Source organism: Odontesthes bonariensis, chromosome 22 (genome assembly GCF_027942865.1).
Source record: "Odontesthes bonariensis isolate fOdoBon6 chromosome 22, fOdoBon6.hap1, whole genome shotgun sequence".
In the NCBI taxonomy this organism is placed as follows: Eukaryota; Metazoa; Chordata; class Actinopteri; order Atheriniformes; family Atherinopsidae; genus Odontesthes; species Odontesthes bonariensis.
This window is the reverse complement of record NC_134527.1, coordinates 21,120,309-21,134,669: the sequence shown is the minus strand read 5'-3', so window position 1 is coordinate 21,134,669 and position 14,361 is coordinate 21,120,309. Positions and strand designations below refer to the sequence as shown.

Genomic DNA, 14,361 nt, shown 5'->3' with positions numbered 1-14,361 from the left:
CCTCAACATTAATGAAGCAGTGTGGGATCATCTGACAGAGAATGGAACAAAAGGCAGCCAAATACCAAATAATAACTTTCAAGCCCGTTAGAATTTTTCAAACTCTTTTATATTGTATTTACATCTATGTTTGCACATTTTTAGTGAATCGCTGCACCTTTTTGGTGAAAATGTGCACTTTTGTGCAGTACTATCTGTTTCTAAATTATTTGTAAATCCCTGCCAGATTATGTACAAATTACAAGTGATTTCTTTCTATAAACCAATATTAAGTTAAAACGCTGCCACCATCTGTTTAGCTATAAACTTTTAACTGAAATGTGAAGCATTGCATTTGTATTTTTACCTCGAATAACTTCTAACTATAACATTGTTTGATTTAATTAATCTTCAGGACTATTACATGTTGCTATTATTGCCAGATTCATTGTGTTCTTGTGGTTAAATTTATTTGCATTATAATACTGTGATTATCATACATTGTTCACTTGTTCGTAAAGCCTTCATGTTTTGGCTTTTTTTTTCTTGCATATAATTACTTTTATTTACCAGATTCCAATTTGCAATTTCTTCTTTTTTCATTGGCCATATTTTTGTACATGTGTTGTAGTTCCCTTTCTTGTGTGTAACTTCCTTTTTTAAACCTTTGTGCTCTGTTTGTTGAGCGTTTAATGAGGATGGTGAATAGAAGAGGATCGTTATTTTTCTGTTAGGCTCTCCGGTGTTGTCGGTGGCGCTATTCGTCTTTTGGTTGTTGTTTTTTTTGTCGACTTCTTTTAAAAACGAAGAAGAAGAAGAAGCTTCGCCGTAAAAACAAAACGACGCTTTAAATTAGACGTAAAAATAATCCTTAGTGGAGATAATATTCACCGTTACAGTTTTGCTTGTATTACGTCACACTTATAATTTAATCAAAATAAAACGAGCTAGCGCGCTCTAATTTGCGCCAAACGTATATTTGAACTATTTACGATATTAAATATCAGCTAGCTATTAGCTCAACAGCTAACTTAGCGTCTACTTGGATTTTTCACGTATATTTAGTCTCCTTGTCGTTTCCCGGCGCCACTTTTGTTGGACACCAACTGCTTAAAAACCAAGACCATGTCGGAAGATTATGAATTCAGCGAAGACCTCAACACGATGAGAATGGAGGAGGATGGAGAAGCCAATAATGACGATCCGATGTCAGCGGCTGGGGACGTTGGCCTGATGGGGGGCGAGGCCGAGGGGTCGAGGATTGACGCCAGTAAAAACGAGGAGGATGAAGGGTAACGACAGTCACCCTCACAGTTCACAGCATCTAACAGTTGCATACCCTGAATAACCTTGTTGGGTCAGTGCTTACCCAGTTTTCAAGTACAGCAGCTTTTAAGGGGGAGAGGTGCCCGATCATAGATCGATCAGTTCACTAGCGATCAATAAGTGTCCTTGACAGGGAATTTATGTGCAGCAGCGTTTTTGACAGCTAATCTTACAACTAAAAGACTCCACATCGGGATAACTTCCGATTGGTCTTTTTTGGCACAAATATGGTAGAAAAAAATTCATCACTATCTGTATAACAAATCTCCACGTGAGCCCCGCGCATGTAAAGCCACACACACGAGTTTGTTGTCATGTTAAAGAGGCCACAAAGACGCCATCAGAAGCCCACAAAAATGTCAAGCGACCAGAAAGCAAAGCAAAGCAGTTTGTTGCAGGGCTGGAAACCAAAGTTGTGAGCTGCGGTATCTCAGCGGTGTCATTTATCATGATAATTAAGAGGAGTCGGAGCAAAAATTGGGAAAACATAAGAAATATCTCCTGTTAGACTCTAAAACTCTTAGTTAAGAGTTACAACTTGTGAAGAAGTAACTCTGAAGTGGAACAGATCCTTTATCTCGGTAACTGTTAAATGTTTGGTTTTATGAGACATGGTGACATTACTTTAATGTGTGTGCTCACGCCTCAGAGGTCACAGGTTAATCCAGCTGCTTCCTTCATTTTTTACACCCACAATCATCCAATGACACAGTCTGTGAAGTACACAAATGTCAGGATGGCAATATGTTTTCTTCATAATGGTGGGCTTTCAGGTTTTTAGATATTTCTTGTTTGCTTTTCTTTGGAAATTTACTGAAAGTCCCCTAATGAGGGATATATGTTGAGAGCCTCTTCCTCTCATTAATAACAAAAGCTAAAGTACCTCGAGGCGAGTCAAAGGCGCATAGTTTTAAGGTTCACAAACTTCTCTAGTTTTGCTTTAAGGCCTTATAATACTCCCTTGGTGGAAAATTATAGCCTTACACAAGCTTTAGTCACTCAAAGTACACAAAACAAGCAAAATGTATGTGGGATGTAGTTAGATCTAATTGACGGTGAGGGACAGCATCATCTGTCCCCTTTTCAGTAGGACGTTTTAGGAAGTTTTGCACTTTTTCTTAACATGTTGTGAATTTGACTCACTTTTGTCGTGGCTGCCTTTTTCCATGCTCAAGTGGCACTTAATTCGGTTAGAAATCTTCCAAAAGTGAAACAATGCTTGGCTCCAACCAGGCTGAACTCGACCAGTAAGTTGGAGGATGCGGTTACATAACTGTACAAATTCAGGAAAGGAACGGTGAATAAACAACATCTGCTGAGTTGCAGTTTACACCCTCACGCTCTTGTCTGCTTCCTCATACAAACCTCATGCTTACCTTTACTAACGGGATTGTTTCGTCAACAGGAAGATGTTTGTCGGAGGGCTCAGCTGGGACACGACTAAGAAGGACCTGAAGGATTACTTCTCAAAGTTCGGGGAGGTCGTAGACTGCACGTTAAAACTGGACCCCATGACTGGACGTTCAAGGGGCTTCGGCTTTGTGCTCTTCAAAGAACCCGAAAGTGTTGACAAGGTATTGTCCTGCTGCTTTAAGTAATGCTCACACGTGGTGTAAAATGTCGCTCTGCTGGTCAGCTCCTCCCTGCATGACCTTCATCTGGATGGATAACATTTGAGGTCGTGATTAAACGGTACAGTCGTGTCCTTTGTCATAACGTTTTATTGTCTCGTTCATATGTAGTTTATGCAGTTACTGGACTCAAGAGTTAGTTTTAATCTTAAAAAGATGATGAATGCAGATCCTGTTCGATAAATCCAGAAGGTTAACGTCACTCGAGTATTCACAGAATCCTCATAGACGTGCTGAGTTAATGGAAATACTGCACAATGAATCAGATTTTAAAGGTTGTGGATTTTGAGTTTACATTTAGAGCAATTCATATTTAGAATTAAATTATATTGACATATTTTAAAAAACCCATAAGTTGGGTCTAAAACATCATCCACACCTCAGATTTGTTCTGAAATTCAGACACTGGATGGCAGAAGGAGATAAACTAAGATTTGGTGCTTTGAGAGACTTTTAATATTCTGGAGTGAAAGTTGGACAAAACGGGCACGTTAGCCAGTCTAGGTGTAACATTTACCGTTACCTGCTTCTTAAATGGTGCAATAACTTGTCTTTTTTTCCTCTATTTTATAGAACAATAATCTGAAAATGTTTCTGATTAAAAAGCTAAAACTTGTTGCTCGGGGCCTCTCATGACTTTTAATTCATTTCATTACGAAGGTCGCCTCGCAGAAGGAACATAAACTCAACGGGAAGGTGATTGACCCCAAAAAAGCGAAGGCCATGAAGAGCAAGGAGCCCGTTAAGAAGATTTTTGTTGGCGGCCTGTCTCCGGACACTCCTGAGGATAAAGTCAGAGAATACTTTGGTGCCTTCGGGGAGGTGCGTGTCTTCTTTTTTCTTTCAAATTTTCCACCGTAACAGTTTTTCTGGTGGGTCTGTGTGACACTGCTGCATATTATGTGCAGTTGGAGTCGATTGAACTTCCCATGGAGAACAAAACAAACAAAAGGAGAGGCTTCTGCTTCATCACATTCAACGAGGAGGAGCCGGTGAAGATGATCATGGAGAAAAAGTACCACAACATTGGGCTCAGCAAGGTACTTCCTTTTGTTTATCTTTAACCCAGACATTACCAAACATCTGGGCTGTATGAAGATATAATCAGTCAATCTGATCGGTCCTCTCAGTGTGAAATAAAGGTGGCCGTGTCCAAGGAGCAGTACCAGCAGCAGCAGTACTGGGGAGGCAGAGGTGGATACTCATCCAGGTCTCGAGGAAGAGGAGGTGGTGAGTTAAGAATGCATAAGAAAAGAAACGGACATCTAAGCCATGCTCGGACTGTTAAATCCTTCTTCAACATTGAATTCTGACGGATAAAACTTTAAAATAAGCGAGCGGTATATTGTATATTTGTGGTGCAGCAAAAGCACAAAAAAAACGTAATAAAAAAGAAACTCAAAAATAACTACAAAAATCCTTCATATTTCAACTGCAGAGCTGTTAATATTGTGACATTCTTCGTATTCGAAACTTAAAATGAGTTTTTAATTGGAGAGAAAACAACATGAGATGGTAAAGAGCGTTTTATTAAAGGTAAAAGATGCTTCTCAAAGGCAAGGAAGGATTGTTGGCAGCTTTGTTTTTAGGATTTTGTGTCGTAAAAACGTTGCCGAAGGACTGTGAAGCCGTGGAGGGTCCTTTTGAAGGACTCGGGTATGTTTCAGAACGCCCACAATCCGTTTTCTCCGCAACATCATAATGAGTTCCCTCAAAGGACAGCAAAGTTCAACCTGTCAGGTCGTTAGTAGCCAGCGTTGCCGTGACACACGTCCTCGTGTCGGGACTGTTCCTTTATGCGTTTTTTGAATTTAAGAAAGGAGTTTGTCCCGGCGTAAGGACACAGTTTGGAAGGGATCCTCCTGCCCAGGAAGCATCCTTGACTTTGAGAGGCACCTTTTGTGTTGTCCGACTGCATTGTCTTTGACTGCAGGCCCCAATCAGAACTGGAACCAGGGTTATGGCAACTACTGGAATCAAGGTTACGGAAATTATGGCAACTACGGTTACGGTAATCAAGGCTATGGAGGATATGGCGGCTATGATTACTCTGGTTACAACAACTACTATGGATATGGTGACTACAACAGTGAGTATCTGTGGGGCACTCTGATTGTCTTCAAGTCAAATCACTTTAGAGGTAGAAAATGCTTGAGATCGTTGTTTTTTTTGCGCCACACTTTGTAGATCAATCTGTCGGATATGGCAAGTCGCCACGGCGTGGTGGTCACACCAACAGTTACAAGCCGTATTAAAGGGAGAAACCCTCATCTTCAAGTAGGTATGTAGCAACAAAAATATACTTCTTACTTAAAACATAAAGTAGTTACTTTAACTTTGGTGTTTGTAATATTTTGTGTAATTTCCTCATGTAAATTTCTTTTCTCAGCACCCTCAAGTGCTTTACAGTAGTGGTAACATAGACGCTACGCTGTTGTGGCGATTATTTTTAACAGCCGGCCTTCTGCTGCCTCGTTTGCACCTTCTCTTTTTTTTTAACTGTAAAGTTATCAGGTAAAGTACTGCTACTACAGTAAATGGATGCCAAAGTTAAGGATGTGCAAGGAAACAGAAAAGGAAGTATGTTGTCTCCTAACTCTGACATACCTTGTTTGTACCTGCCAGCGGAGCTTCCTTGCAGGCCATGAGCTGACTCCCAGATACTCTCAGGGCCCGCTCAATGCGGACCGGGTACGAGAAGCATACGCTCTCGAATGCTGCCATTTGGTATGGTCTTACAACATCCTGTATCAGCATTTCTAAACTAAACAATATGGGACACGTCCAGCTTTGTCATCTTTCTTTCCATTTTAATTTCTTTGCAACTGTTCTGTAATGTAAAACTTAAATCATACACATGTAATTGTCATTTTTTACAGGCCCTTACTCCCCCACAAGTAATGATTATAAATATGAAAAAATAACTATTTGCTTTTCAAAGGATATGTACAGCTTTCTCTGGACTTTCCAGTTCCTAATGTTAATTTTATGCATTCCTAATCTTATCTAAAATGCTTTTTTCTTTATTTAGCCAGTAGTCCATGAGCTTAAACCTGGTTCGTATTTGGACTCTACTGTGTTGGGGGATAAAGTGCTTTACTTTGTGTAATTGTATTTTTTCTGTTTTGTGTTACTGACAGCGATGGAAAAGACTCCTCTTTTGTTAATTTTCTTGTAACACGTTTTCCTCTTTGGTAAAACAAGAAGAATCTAAGTGTCACTACATTTTTGCAGAATTTTGCATGTAATGCTTTCTTCAATGTGTATTTTGACCAATCTTAAAGGTTTCTTCCGTTTAGTATTTTGGCTTTGACTTCCTCAGTTTTTGGCACTTCAGGATCTCTAGTTTAACTTTCTTACTTTTTAAGATGTAAAATAATTGTTTTTTTCTTATTGTTTTTATTACATTGGACGTTTAAAAACACAGGGGATTCCTATTTATTTTTTTTTTCTTTTGCAATTTGACAGTGCGGTGTTTGTCTATAGCTGATTTGTGTTTGTTTGTTTTCCGTAGGCATCAGAGAGATGAAAGTCTGCTGTGCGCTGGTGGAACGTTGGCCAGAGAGACGATTCAACAAAGTTCACGTAGCTAGTTGTAAGAGCTTAAATGAAGAGTGACCTACAGTTCATTTCCTCTATATTTACCGAAGTATTTCAGTGGTTTCAATTCATTTTGACAGCTTCAAAGCTTTTGCATTTTGTGTTCCTCTTTCTCTCTCTTCTCTTTTTTGTATTTAATGTTCTCAAAAGCTACTTGTGAATTGTTTCATTTATTCCTTAACCACAACATAGTATTTGTTGGAACAAACCACTCATATTTACAGTGCTGTGGCAAGAGAAACAAGATACAATTTGCCCTCTTTATCATAGTCATCAGTCTTATTATACACAAGTTATTACAGAGTTTGACAGTCATAAACATACATTATATATATATATATACAAGATGTATTGGACATTTAGATGCTTCAAATAAAAACAATAAACACTCACTTGGATTTTTGTTCCATTAATAGTGGTTTTATGTCCTGTAAATGAGTGTTGGAGTGTTAAGGACGCATGTTGGCAAACTTTTGAATGATTTAATCTCTTATACTCTTAATTCGTTCTTCACTTTATCATTTCTTTGCAAATTAACCTGATCAATAATTATTTGTTGTTTTAATTCATACTTATTTCCCCCTTGAAATGTAAAACGTCACTTGTGAGTGCAAATAAGAGTCCAGAGGTGAGCGCCACCATTCGTAGCTTTCAGTCCAGAGCAGGAAAGGAAGCGGCTTATATAACATTCGTGGCAGCAAGGATGATGAGGATCAGGACGATCAGCACAACCACGCCGATTATAATCATCATTTTAATGTTCTTCCACCAGTATTTCCGGGCCACCCGTGTGGATGTTCTTTGGAAGGAGTCGGCCTGAAATGAAAAAATGGCTCATAAAACCGCTGTAATGGAGGGAAAAACTCAGATTATTTACTTAGAAACACACAAATCCAAGTTCTTAAAAAGTAATCGAGAAAAAGGCAGTGGATGGTATCGTGTTCAATTTCTAAATCTTCCATATTGTCACTTGGACCCGTTTGGGTTTTTTTTCTGCCAAAAATTATATTTATAAAAATGTTTATATGTTACCAGCTAAAGGTTAGCAGCTAAAGATGTACGCCAACAATGGTTTGAAATATCTAGAAAAATTAGGACTGATTGTTCTTCCAACTAAAGACGAATAAACTAAATTTTTTAATCTATGTGTTATATAACACATATATAAATTTTGTTATATAATTGGTTAGTTCACCCTCCTACTGCCAGTTGCTTCAGGTCCGTATAAAGATGACAAGGTAACAGAACTATTATAGTCCGGTAATAGTTATATTATACAATTTTGGTTTTAAAAAGTTTCCTTAAATAAAAACTAGAACTTAGACATTTAAAGTTTAAAGAGTTTTTATTTTTTGTTTGAATAAAGGTGAAATACATTTGTAAAAATAGACAATTTATAATACTTAAACACAATTTTATCAAGAGATGGAAAAGTGACTGAGCTGATAATATAAACATACCCCTTGGAAATTTTATTTGCAGATTGTGTGGGAGGTTTTAAACTGATTTACTATACTGATATATAATGTGTTAAAATAAGTTGAAGAAAAACACTTGATGGAAAAACTGACTCATTTCCTAGTGACTAATGGCAGGACACACAAAATGATGGGCTAAATTAACTACAAGTTCTTCATACAACAATTTGATAAACAAACTCTTCGGAGAAAAATAGTCCATTTAAATTGACATATTGTGTGCTTCAACATTTTGTTAAACTGAAAAGGAATTTAAATAAAAATTGATAAGCTTGTAAAGAGTCAAGAAGTAGTGGCTTATACCACTATTTGTTTTTGAGAAAGTGTAACAAAGACCAAAGCTATTAATGTTTACTATATGTGATTTTTAGCTCTTTGGTTTTTAAATAGGACAGTAAGCATTCAGCATTAAGAGTTCTGATTGTTATCAACATGAGCTGAGCAGTCATCCAATGATAATGCAAACATTTGAAGATGAGTTTAAAGTATTGAATAAATGTTAAGGAGCATAAATGGTTGAAAATTACAAAATGTAGCGGGTAGCTAATGGTTAAAATCATAGACATTATAAAGACATTCTTTTTATGTCTATGATTAAAATGGCTAGCTAGCCATTTTAAACAATAGCTAGAGTTCAAAGTTTGCTAAAAGTAAAGGCAACTGTAAAGTTGGACAAAATAGCAATAAATAAAAAACTACTGGGAGAAAATAAATGTCTTAACGTTGCTTAAAAGCAGTTGAAATAGTTTGTTCAAGTAATGGCTAAGTTGTTGAAATAGCTCAAAGCTAAACTGTTGAAACCGTTAGCTAGGTTAGCTTGAAATGAACGGGCCAAAAGAAATGCTTAAATTGTTGACATGTAATGGCGACTGAAAATAGTGGATACATGGCAAAAAAACACATAGTTAAAGACATAGTTGGTAATCCTGTTCAGAAACACATTTTGTAATACTGGGTGAAATGGTCCGTCTATCCTGAGAGAAATCTATACAAGATGTATTTAGAAAAAGGGACGAAAATAATCAGACCTCTGTGGCAGCTGCAGGACTGAGAAAAAGCTGACCAATCCGAGATCAGCGGGACGCCTACAAAAAACCAATCAGATGCCTCTGCTTTCTGCCTACGCCCCCCTCTGCCGGCTCCCTGCTCCATGTGCGCACGCGGTTCTACCGGCTTTGGATGAAGCACTGACGGAATGGTATGGGAGAAATTTTGTGTCAAAAAAATTAATATAAATATGAACGAATTTATAAATGTATATATAACTAATATAAATATAAAAATGTGATCAATATATATGTGAGTAAAAATGAATATAAATATGAACGAATTTATAAATGTATATATAATTAATATAAATATAAAAATGTGACACAAATAAATGTATATATGTATATAAATACACATACATTTGTAAATATATTTTCGAGATTTTAAAATAAATATGCTTTACTTTGTGTGTGCAGTCTGGCAGTCTGCATTTGTGGATCCATTGTTTGCATTTGTGGATCCATTTTTTGCTCTCCATGGCGTAATTTTGACACACTCCTACTGTGCTGCACGATGCACAAACAAATGCATGCCGATTTTAATGTGAACAGCGGCACAGCCCTCTATTCACGGAGCATTCACCAGATGGCAGTGTGCACTTTTCCTAAATCCCTTTGGCTAGGCAGAATGAAAGGTAAAATGTATTAAACTTATTAGTCCAGGGTATTCTTCATTAAGACTGGTCTGGAGCTAGCATTGACGTAGATAGAATCAGAGTAGATAGAATCAGAGTAGATAGAACCTAGGGAATCTTTGATAGATTCCGATTCAGGTTCTAGGTCAGTGGGAGAAAGCATTCTGACAACAGAATAGCTATTGATGCTAGCGGAGCTGCTATGACAAGCGTCATTGATGATATGTTCTGAACATTTAGATAACAAATATAACACAATGAACATCAGCTGCACTATGTTATAAGCTGCAGGTTTCAAAGCATGAGAAAAAAAAATCGCGGGTTGTAGTATACATTACATTATATTTTACCTTTCATTCTGCCTAGCCAAAGGGATTTAGGAAAAGTTATAAATGATTAAACTACTAGTCATACCCATCCAGTTGTTCCACTTGTCGACTCCATATTGATCGTCCAAAGCCTCTGTCTTGGACTGCTAGGCACCACAGCCATTATAACGAACAGCCTTGCCACTCTGTATTAAGCCCCATTGTACCGGCTTTTTGGCTGCAGTTCCACCAGAATTCCACTGGGGGCGTCGGTGGAGACCAGAATGAATGGGGCCCAATGGGGCTAGATGCTACAAATGGTCAGTTTCACCTAAGTCTCCTCAAGAGCGCTCAGATTTGAATGTAGTTTCTGAGAGCTCAACATGGGTTTCAAGTCAAAAATCTACTGAACGAGTACATATATCCCTTTGATTTCTTACAGGTTGGCTTCTTGTTGTCCACAACGCGCTAGCATTGTGCTAATGACAGCTGGTCGACCAGCTATGTATGACGTCATATACACTTCAAATCCTTTTTTTAAGCAAATGAGTGGCTCTAAAAATCTAAAACTCAGCCATGGGTATTTTCTAAACACCCTCTTTCGAAAACAACATTCGAATTACTAGAGAAAAAATTATATCTTGAGATAAGGGCACGAAAGGGCGTATAGCTCCATAGGACTCCATTCATTCTGGTCTCCAAAATTGGGCGCCCCACGTGGAAAGAGGGTGGAACTGCAACCAAAATCGCCTCGTTGGAAACCGGAAATGCACCGTGAGTGGCGTATCTGTCCTATTATAGAATCTGTGTAGGCACTGCCATTGCCCTGTGCCTTGCACACTGCATTTTGGTGGATGCTCCGTGAATAGAGGGCTGTGCCGCTGTTCACATTCAAATCGGCATGCATTTGTTTGTGCATCGTGCAGCACAGTAGGAGTGTGTCAAAATTACGCCATGGAGAGCAAAAAATGGATCCACAAATGCAAACAATGGATCCACAAATGCAGACTGCCAGACTGCACACACAAAGTCAAGCATATTTATTTTAAAATCTCGAAAATATATTTACAAATGTATGTATATTTATATACATATATACATTTATTTGTGTGTCACATTTTTATATTTATATTAATTATATATACATTCATAAATTCGTTCATATTTATATTCATTTTTACTCACATATATCTCGATCACATTTTTATATTTATATTAATTATATATACATTCATAAATTCGTTCATATTTATATTCATTTTTACTCACATATATCTCGATCACATTTTTATATTTATATTAATTATATATACATTTATAAATTCTTTCATATTTATATTAATTTTTTTGACACAAAATTTCCCCCATAGAATGGGGAGGGGGGGGTGGAGCTTAGAGGAGGGGACACTTTCGAATCTTGCCAGCTCTCTAGGATTACCTACCATAGCTTTAAATGACCGAAAGTTATGGATTTAAATGGCTAAAGTTGGTGAAAAGAAATCAAAAATCGAAAAAAGGAAATTATTTGCTAAAAGTGAAAATGAATTAGATTGAGCCAATAGAAATGGATACAAAGGCCCTCTTTGATATGATTACAGGTTTCCTCTGTCATTTTGGTACATTTATCTTATTCTTTAAATTTCAGTCATTTCAACCCATCTGTGTAGCTATTGCATGCTTGTTATTAGCAGTTGTCGCTATGACAGCTGAACAAATAAGCCATATGGATGTGCAAATTTGATGAGAAATTACTTGGAAAAACTAAAAGTTTCCATCATGGTAAAAGTCGCTTTGAGATTACAAATATGAGGCTGGTGTAGTTTGAGAAAGAAGTTATTTAAACTGGAGCTAATCCGCTCTTACAACCTGCCTGTTAAGCTGTATCAGTAAAGTTAACACAGGGACTTTGGTCACCTCTTTGTTTTCATAAACCTTACAGAACTGTCTCTATATCAAATGTCTTCAATCCTGATCGCCTTAACCTGCTGTTTCATTGTTTACATAAAGGATTTCCTGAAAGCTGTGATATCAATATAACAAAATGAGCATTTTGCTGATATCAGCTGTGGTGACAAAGATTTAAAAGAGACAAGTCATCACTTTTTTTTTTAGGGGGGGGGGGGGGGGTATTGATTTCAAGAGTACAAAGTTACATCACTGAATGTGGGTGATTGATTGAGAACAATGTAGTTCTTCCAACATTTATTTGCATTCAGCAACCAGCTTGGACCTGAAAGGGGCTGTGATTCAGAACGTGGCTACAGCTGTGTCACGTTACTCAGTTCAAACGCATTTTCTAACTAGAGGTTTATGAGCTCAGCTGTTTAAGAGAACTGGTTGATTATTGATTGACCTAAGGTATCACACCTTCGTCTTCACATTTACAGGAAAAAAATATCCAGCGGATTCCTTGCAGATTAATACATCAGGCTTAACTATTTTCCTTTTCAAGACTTATATAAAGCTTTGTGGTGTAATGAGGGAAACTGCTCTTGTTCACTTTCATGTGCACCAATTTGCTGAAGCACTAACAATTTGTTTGCTATAATAAAAATTTAAACTCCTTATACTATGAGATGAAATTACAAGATGATATGGAGCCTGGAAAATTCTGTAAATTTCAAATTTGGCCAGATAAATCTACCCGAATAGATGACTACCAATGAGCTTTTCTTTAATTGTTTAGTCTTTTTCTTGTGAATTAGTGGATTATTTGATTTAATTTACACTCAAAATAGAGTAGAACATAACATGAGCCTAATTTTAGAGGTGATGTGCCACTTTAATCATAAGATGTGTGTCGCAACCTTGTCGGGAGTATTTAAATTGAATTAAAAGTCCAATTTGGCAGCTGCTTGAAGCAGGTAATTATCTTACATTTCATGAAAATACTGGAGTAAAGGTGCTTTCTGGCACTAAAAGCCACTATGTTTATATTAGTCATACATAGTAAACAGAACTGCATCACACTCTACCATCTTTATCCAGTACTTACAGATGCCTGCAGGTCATCCGTCTTGCCGATCAGATCATCTAATCTGTCGCCTCTCTCCAGCACTTTGTTGATGTTGTCTTTCAGAATAACTTTAACCTCATTCACCTGAGTTTGCACCTGGTCGAGTTTAGCAGGCGAGCCCGTGGCGGGCGCCTGAGGGTTCACGTCAGCCTGTGAGAAATGGTTAAGGTTTTAGTTTTGGTGACATCAAACGAATATCCACCGGCCTGAAAACTGAAAGCTGAACGTAGGAGCAATCCCACCGATTCAAATGGCCTAATTTCACTTCCTGCTACTGAGTTAACAGGAAAGAGTGCTCTCAATGGTGGGTTGGTTTAACAAGGCCACAAGAAAACATGCAGTGTTCACAAAGCAAAGCGTAATATTCTAGCACAGTAGTTTTAAATAACATCAAGATGAAATTCAGACACTTTCTTTTCTTTGATACAAGAAAAATGTCGATTTTTTTTCAGGTTAAATCCACACTTTAGCTTAAAGAAAGTGTACAACTCACCATGGCAACGCTGGTTCTCAGTCCCAACCAACAAAACTCAGCCTCATACAGGTAAATGAAACAAAAACCCTTCCCAGTTTGTTACAATCCAGCCAGTGTGATAAACAAACAGGGATCAGGGCTTCTTGTCACTGTACGAGTCACACGGCGAATGTCTGCTGAAGGTTGCACCTCTGCTCAGTTACTTATTAACTACCAGTTCCCTCAATCAAAGTCTCATGGGTTTTACTGGAGCCGATCCCCACAAAGAAGTAGATCTACTCTGATCATGAACGAGCTGTACTTTCATTTCCTGCTTTTCAGAAACAAAGCTGACACATATTCAGCAAAATAAAAATAGCAACAACACCACCCACAAGGCCCCAGGATTAGCTGTTAAATCCAGCAAAAACAGAGGACTTTCTTTTAGTTTAACAGGTGAAAACGGATCTGTTTGTCTCAGTTCTGTGTTTTACCTACCATCCGCTGTCAGAGTGGATCCAGGCAGGCGCTCAACTGATACGTCCGGGCAAAGGGCTCTGTGTTTTCAGCTCAGGGATATTTGCAAGGCAATAAAGGGGAGAAGTCACTCGCTTGCTCCACCTCATTTCCTCATCCTGTGTTGTGCAGCTTGTTATTTCAGCAGTTTGGCAACCAGAGAATGACACTTCAAATGTGCTTCATTCATCACTCTGTGAAGCAGGAGTTCAGCCTCGTGGTTCTAATCAGTCTTGACTAATTTTACTAGATAACATACAAAGATGGGTTTAACTTTTATTTCATATTTGAATAGAAAGAGGAACTTTTTATTGAGGACGTGCAGTCTGTAATGTAAAGTTATCTGTGTCATGGATGGATTGGCCTCAA

The 14,361-nt window shown here is 37.8% G+C and overlaps 2 protein-coding genes across 8 annotated transcripts; one reads left to right on the top strand and one right to left on the bottom strand.

The window, feature by feature from the left end:
• Window positions 1-771: 771 nt before the first annotated feature.
• Window positions 772-6,928, top strand: hnrnpd (heterogeneous nuclear ribonucleoprotein D). Of its 6 annotated transcripts, none has more exons than XM_075456423.1 (8): window positions 772-1,271; window positions 2,711-2,879; window positions 3,597-3,758; window positions 3,845-3,976; window positions 4,067-4,166; window positions 4,870-5,025; window positions 5,124-5,213; window positions 5,562-6,928. In XM_075456423.1, exons 1-7 carry the CDS (start codon window positions 1,105-1,107, stop codon window positions 5,189-5,191), a joined length of 954 nt encoding a protein of 317 aa, XP_075312538.1. In that variant the 5' UTR covers window positions 772-1,104; the 3' UTR covers window positions 5,192-5,213; window positions 5,562-6,928. The 6 variants fall into 6 exon arrangements, 5 of the variants coding, with proteins under 5 accessions (XP_075312538.1, XP_075312539.1, XP_075312536.1 ...); XR_012768437.1 differs by having other exon boundaries at window positions 773-1,271; window positions 5,124-5,663; window positions 6,451-6,928; XM_075456424.1 differs by having other exon boundaries at window positions 773-1,271; window positions 6,451-6,928.
• Window positions 6,754-14,081, bottom strand: LOC142373255 (vesicle-associated membrane protein 3). Of its 2 annotated transcripts, none has more exons than XM_075456432.1 (3): window positions 13,975-14,081; window positions 13,002-13,172; window positions 6,754-7,352 (listed from the first exon to the last, which is right to left on the bottom strand). In XM_075456432.1, exons 1-3 carry the CDS (start codon window positions 13,975-13,977, stop codon window positions 7,215-7,217), a joined length of 312 nt encoding a protein of 103 aa, XP_075312547.1. In that variant the 5' UTR covers window positions 13,978-14,081; the 3' UTR covers window positions 6,754-7,214. The 2 variants fall into 2 exon arrangements, with proteins under 2 accessions (XP_075312547.1, XP_075312548.1); XM_075456433.1 differs by lacking the exon at window positions 13,975-14,081 and adding an exon at window positions 13,516-13,755.
• Between the last annotated feature and the right edge of the window lie 280 nt (window positions 14,082-14,361).